The 6,971-nt window shown below is 51.7% G+C and overlaps 1 protein-coding gene across 2 annotated transcripts; it reads right to left on the bottom strand.

Moving 5' to 3' along the window:
• Positions 1–272: 272 nt before the first annotated feature.
• On the bottom strand, positions 273–1,462 carry BOLA3 (bolA family member 3). 2 transcript variants are annotated; one of them, XM_084302421.1, is made up of 4 exons: positions 1,304–1,462; positions 1,077–1,200; positions 826–914; positions 273–441 (listed from the first exon to the last, which is right to left on the bottom strand). In XM_084302421.1, exons 1-4 carry the CDS (start codon positions 1,337–1,339, stop codon positions 376–378), a joined length of 315 nt encoding a protein of 104 aa, XP_084158547.1. In that variant the 5' UTR covers positions 1,340–1,462; the 3' UTR covers positions 273–375. The 2 variants fall into 2 exon arrangements, with proteins under 2 accessions (XP_084158547.1, XP_084158546.1); XM_084302420.1 differs by having other exon boundaries at positions 826–1,200.
• Positions 1,463–6,971: the final 5,509 nt, after the last annotated feature.

The following is a 6,971-nucleotide window of genomic DNA, read 5'->3' as shown; positions in this document are numbered from 1 at the left end:
TGTCCCCAGCTGGGGGGGGGGGAGGGGAGGGAACATGACACAGGGAATGGCAGGGACCATGTGTGGCAAGGCAATAAAGTTTCTTCTTCCTGTTCTCTTTTTTAATGGATGTCTTGTCCTTGTTCCATGCACGGGTGCCCTCACAGCCCCCACGTGTTCCAGTTGAAAACAAACAACCCTAAGAACATTTTCCCTTGAAGGGAGTCCCCCTGGCTGGTGGCTGTAGCAGCATCCTGCTTCTGCCCCCCAGTTCTGGCTGGTCCAGAGCCTCTTCACACACACAGTCTCCAGCATCTTTATTGACCAGGCCATTCCCGGCAGCTGCACAAGTCCCCTCACATTCCCCCCCTTCCCATCACAGAGCTCAGCCCAGTATCAGGGCTTCGGGGTGGAGGTGAAGATGCGCAGTCCATGCATGTTCTTGATCTCTTCACGCAGTGCCTGCAAGAGACGAACACAAATACTAAGTCCCACTTCAAGGTAAAAGTGGGTGGCTTTAAAGCACCAAGTACTGAGTGCTGAAGTGGAGCTCCTAACTAAGTGCTGTATGCATGTAGTGCTCAAGTGCAAATGCAGTGTGTGCTGTGTCAACTGCAAGTGCTGTGCGTGCAAGCAGACTGCATGCAGTGCTGCAACATACACACACAAGCAGGATGCAAAACTAAGCAGAGACAAATGCTGCATGCCCAGGCCATGCAGACGTGGTGCCGCAGGAGCGTGCACGTGCCAACCACTGCTGTGTGCATGCCGATGCTCGGCTGTGCGTGGGTCTGCAGCTCAGGCGCCGTGCACCGGCTGCTGCAGCCCGCAGCTCGCCGCCCTCACCTGGTTAACCATCCGGTGCTGCTGCACCATCCGCTTCTCCCTGAACTCCTCCGACTCGACGTGGACCTCGTACATAGCGCCGCATCCTCCTGCAAGGAAGCGCAGCCCCGCGGTGCGGCCCCCGGCACAGCGCTGCCGCCGCCCGCCCGGCCAAGAGGCCCCCGGCAACCGTCGCGGCCGGGCCGGGCTCAGCCCCGCGGCGGCGGAGCGCACAGCACGGCGCGGGGGTTTAAGGGGAGCTGGTGGGTTACCGGAGATGTCCACCACCCTGATGGCGGAGGCGCGGGGGAACTTCTCCCGCAGGACGCGGGTCACTCGGGCCTCCCCGTCCGTCCGGGAGGTGAAGCTTCGCCAAGGGCCGCACCGCAGAACGAGCTGGGGCGGGGAGAGGAGAGAGGGGGCGCAAAACAAACGAGCTGTGACACCGCTCCGCGGGACCGCTCCCCGCGGCACGGCCCGGGGCGGCCGCGCCACTCACCGGCCCGCGGAGCCGCAGCCCCGCCGCGGCGGCCATCTCGGGCCCGTGGCGGCCTCGGGGACAGGCGGGGAAGGGCTCGGCGCAAGGCCGCGGCCGCCTCGCTTCGCCCCCTGGCGGCCCGGAGGACCCCGGCTGCAGCCTCGGGCCCGTTCTGCCGCCCCCTGCGAGGATCTCGGCCCGGCCGCCCGCCCCCCCGGACCCCTTGCCGTGCCCTGCTTGACCAGCCGCTCACCCCCCCGCAGACCCAGCCCCGACCTTCCCACCCACACCCCGGAGCGCGTCAAACCCCCACCGAGGCCCAGCCTCCCCCGCTCCCCGCAGCCGCGACACCATCTTGTCCCCCGCAAGCGACACACGCAGCCCCCCCGCCCCCCCCCCAGGGTCCCCTCCTCACCCCCACCTCACCGCCAGGCAGAGACAAACAGAACGGCCAAGTTTGAGTGCAAAAAATAAATATAAAATTTATTAAAACACCCACAATATTTTAAAGATATCAGGAATAATACATCTCGCAGCCTGGTCGGCTGCGTGTAACTTAGAATAAAATACAAATTAAAAAAAAAAAAAAAAAAAAAGAAAGGGAAAGGGAAAGGAGGGGAAGGATCCATACATGGAATTCTTAGGCATCCTAAAAATAAATTTACCAAAACACTGGAGGTGAGGGGAAAAAATAGGGCATTAAGAAACAAACAAAAACCACACACAAAAAAAAAGGGAAAGAGGGAAAATTATACAAAATAAAATTATCAGCATAAATTTACTGTCCTAGAAGTATCTACAGTTTAATACACATTAATCCTATTGCCTTGAGACATGGGAAAATCTACCGTTCCTCGATCCGCCCCGGAAAAACTTCATTTCAAGTAACCACAGTCCCGAGCCGACCAAGAAATCTTCAAGTGTGAGTCCTTGGGAGCCACAAGGACTTTGCGCGGTGCCCCCCCACCCCCCTGCCTGCCACCGTCCCACCTCCCTCATCAGCTCTCTAAAACCCGAACAAAATGTCAAAAAAAAAAAAAAAAAAGCAAACAAAAAATAATAATTAAAAAAAAACACCTCCAATCAAATCCCGAGCGCTGAACCCAAGAAAATGGCGCTTTTTTTCCTTTTATTACCTATTCACTGCTCTGCAGTGCAAAACCCACCGCCAAAATGCTTCCAGGATAAAACAAGGCTGAAACTATGGCAGTTTGTAATCCCTGAAGGATGCAAAAATGAGGAAAAGCCTGGGTAGAAAGGTATAACCAAAAAAAAAAAAAAGGAACAAACACCGCTGCAAAAGGATCCCTGATTTTGGAAAGATTTGCCCCAGTTTCACTTGCCTTCGCTGCCATGGCGCTGCGGGGTGTGTGTGGGGTTGAGGTATTTGCCTTGGTTTTGGGGCGTGGGGGAGCTGCTGCCCCCCAACTCACAGGAACCCAAAGGAAAAAAGTAGCACCAATGAAACCCAACAAAATGCAAAGGGAAAAAAGGGAAAATAAAGAGATGGGAAAGTGTGAAGCCCAGCTGTTACCTTGCCATGGCTCCCCCTGTAAGCAAACCCCTGTTGTTTCAGGGAGGGAAATTAGCTGCAAGGGATGGAGAGGTGCTGGGCACCGTGTCAGGGTACTGTGCCAGCGTATGCCCTCATCCAGTGTTGTGCAGTGCCCATGCACAGTGCTAGTACGACATGACTAAGCGCCCTATGTGTGCACTGTGGCTGTGCACCAGGTGCAAGCACCACGTTCAAGCACTGTGCCTGAGCATTATGCCTGAGCACCATGTACATGCATGGTGGGCAAACAACAAGTCTAAGCACCATGCCCAAGCACCATGTCCATAATGCTCAAGCACCATGTTCAAGCACTGAGTCAGCTAACTACGGGCAAGCACTGTGCCTGAGCAACTGTTCCTGAGCACCATGTCCACACACTGTGCCCAAGCACCATGTCTGTTTACAACATCCATGCATTCTGTTCAAGCACCATGTCTGTGGACCATGCCTGAGCACTGTGACCAGTGCCTGAGCACCATGGCCATGCCCTGTGCCTGAGCATTGTCTGAGCACTATGCCTGTGCCCTGTGTGCACACAACACACCCACAGACCAGGCTGTGCACCCTGTCTGAACACAGTGCCCATGTACCATGTCTGCACGTACAGCTAAGCACCGTGGCTGAGCACCATGTTCACACACCCTGACCGAGCACCAAGTCCACACACTATGTCTGAGCACTGCAGCTGAGCACCATGTTCACACACCCTGGCTGAGCACCAAGTCCGCACACCATGTCTGAGTACCAAGCCCACAGACCATGGTGAAGCACCACGTTCACATGCCCTGACTGAGCACCACAGTCAAGCACCATGGTCACATATCGTGGCTGAGCACCAAGTCCATGCATCCTGCCTGAGCACCAAGTCCACACACCGTGTCTGAGAATCAAACCCAAGCACCATGACCAAGCACCAGGTTCACACACCCTGGATGAGCACCGTGTCCCTGGTGCATGGCTGAGCAAAGTGCCCAAGTATCACATCCACGTACTGTGGTTGAATAACACATCAGAAAACTGCACCTGCCTGCCCTCTTGCTGGCTCCCTGGCCCTGTACTGGAGGAGAATGAAGCCACTGCAAGCAAAGGTGCCTCCAACACTTCCGCAGGGCACCGATCTCTGTTTGCATAAAAACAACACACTCCCATCACTCTCAGAGTTGTCGCTCCAGAAAAGTAAACTTCCTTCTCAACGACATTGCTTTTTTTCTTGGTTCTCTAGTTTCCTATATACATTAGTAGCACCACAGCAAGATGGAATCAGGCAGAAGCATGATACAGTTTGTTAAAACACCATAGCACCATTTTAATTAGAAGATTTCATTTAATAAAAAATATGCCTTAAAGAGCCCACAAAGCATATTCCAGTATTAAAAGGAAAAGTCAGCAATTGAGGCACCTCAGGGATTCTGGTTTCTTTCTCCTTCCTGAGCCTCGTCCTGAGAGCGCCAAGAGGGGGAGCTGCCCCCCGGAAACGCTCCCTGTCACCCAGACAGCTCCACAGGCTGAGGTGAAGCATCATGGCCTGAAACGCTGAAGTGGGTGGAAGGAGCCTGTTGGGCTCCCTGCGTCAAGATCTCCCCCGTGTTTCCATTGTGGGTGTTCTAGCACCAGTGTGGCTGCAACCTGCTGCAAAGTGTTCCCCGCCACCACCCCCACCCCCACCCCAGCCCCAAAGCAATTAAAATGCTGCCCCCAGCAAGTCCCGCCACCCACCACGCGCCACTACGTCCCCTTAATGCTTCAACCCCCATGGCTTTTGCGCGGGTGGGACAAGCATGAATGCTAGCGCTGGTACGGATAAAGAAAAAGATTTCACTTAAAACAGACTCTCAGCAGCAAGGGATAAAGAGCTGTGCATAGTTTTCTAGTTTTCATATAAGAAGTCTGAAGCATGCTAATTTTCAATGACTGAGATTTGAGGTAGGTTATACGTATGTAGTGTAAAAACATGAGACTGCAGCAGTTCTCGCTCCCAACCCATGCACAGCTGCCGCTGCCATGGTGTCCCTCCCCCCCACCCCCCCAAGTTTGGACCAGTTTGAGCCTCCCTTTGAGGCAGGGAGGGAGACGCCATGCTGGAGTGAGCCCCCCGAACCAGAAACCTCCAAGGAAGCAGGACTTAGACAGGTTGTATGGACTGAAACATTCTCCAAACACACCCCTTTCTCCCAAACACCGCAAATTTCTCGCTAACATCATCTATGCGAAGCTTTCAAGGCACCCCTGCGACAACCTACAATGTGGAAGTCAGACGAGACCTGGGCGAAACAAACCGAGGCCGGCACCCGAATCCGACCCCTTTTTTTGCCCTGTGAAGATCACCACCACTATGCCACAGCCAAGCACCATGGTACACAGCCCCAGGACACACAAACCTGTCCATGGGCTTCCCTAAAATTTGACTTGCCATAAACTCTACAATCCTGATATGCTATTGGGTACTTGTAAGAAAAGCAATAATAGATCATTGAGTTTCCTTGTCAAATATATGCAACTTTACAGATTACAGTTAAAAAAAAAAAAAAACCTATGAAGGACGGACAAAGCATGTTAAATATTCTGCCAGTATTTACAGTTCTCCCACAATTATCTTGTTTAAAACATACTGCTTTTAAGTTGTTGGGAAGGGGAGAGGGAATTTGCTTTTTTTTTTCAGTTTTGCTTTCATTTTTACATCTAGGTGAAAGTGCTTTTAAAAAAATTCTTTCCCTATTTACAGGTTTAAAATCAGACTACATAAATGTTCAGGCTGTTTTACCAAGATCCTGCTAATCTGTGCCAGTGCGGAAGGAACAAGGGTTACAGTAAACACAAGGTGATTTCTGCACGGTGATGGCATTGGCTTTCGCTCACTCGCTCTCCAAAAGGCACCTGAAAGTGCAAAAGCAATGACTGGGGACACTGACACCCAGCTTCGGTCTTGGTGGGGCCCCAGCTCCTGCCACACCACCTGCCTGGAGAGCCGCATTAGAGCTCGCCTGCCCCAGCACAGCTTTGGGAGACAGAGGCAGGCGAAAAGCCTCAAGTGAGATTGTTTGAAAAGCACCACGTGGTTGTTGTTTTTTTTTGTTGTTGTTGCTGTTGTTTTTTTGTTCTGTTTGTTTGTTTTGCGGGAAGAACGGTGATCCATAGGAAGGAGAGATGATGGCACCTGGGGAGAGAATAGTGCCACGCTCAAGCAGTGCTTGCCACCAAGCTGGCTCGCTCAGAGAGGCTGCTTGCATGCACAATGAGACTGGCACATTTGGAGTCAAGTCTTGGATTCACTCTTCCCAGAGCCGATCACATGGAGAAAGTCCCCCAGAGACTGAAAGCACCAGACTTTAGCAACAGTGATGTACAGAGAGCAACACTAGCTATTCACAGTTCTGTGTTGTGTTTTTTTTTTTTTTTCTGTTTTGTTTGTTTGTTTGTTTATTCCAATTGGCTCCTTGGAGGTGCAGCCACCACTGAGCTGCTCCTCTTCTCCTTGGGGCCACTGGCAAAGGAGCCCCCAGATCTGAGCGTAAGCTTAGCTCCCTGGGAGCAGCGTCCTCACCTCAGTGCTCTGAGCCCAGAGGTGTCCTGAAGTCTCCAGTGCCAGGAAAAGCGCCATCCTGGCAGAGCCAAGCTCGCCAGCAGCAAAAAGCCAAACGTGAGCACACCATTCCAGGATATACTGCCTGCAAATGGGCCTCCCGTATCTGTAAGAAAGAACTCCTCGAGTTGCAAAATAAGTATTGTAGGTCCTTGGAAAAAAAATAAAATCAGATGTTCAGTGTGTCCAGCTAATAAAGCACGTTTCCAGGTGACTCTAAGATGCAATCCCTGCTAGTCTCCATGCATGGGAGCTGGAGAGATTCACCTCTTGCTTTGTTAAGCTGGTTTGGTGTTTGGGTTGTTTCCTGGGTATTTGTTGTTGTAGTTGTTGTTTGTTTATTTGTTTATGTTTGCTTCTTTTTTGAAGATCACCTTTGTCATTGTTGTTGGAGTAAAACAAAAAAATTCCAATAAATATGTTTTAAGTGGAATTAAAAACTTTTCCTTTGTGAAAGGATGCTATAAACTTCTCTCTCCATTCTTGCAGTGCACAAGGATAGATTAAAAAAACAGAGATATAAATATTAGATTACCAAAAAATGCCAAAGAGCA

This window comes from Netta rufina (assembly GCF_964035555.1).
Source record: "Netta rufina genome assembly, chromosome: 27".
NCBI lineage: Eukaryota > Metazoa > Chordata > Aves > Anseriformes > Anatidae > Netta > Netta rufina.
Note: the sequence above shows the minus strand (reverse complement) of the source record. Positions and strands in the feature narration are given on the sequence as shown.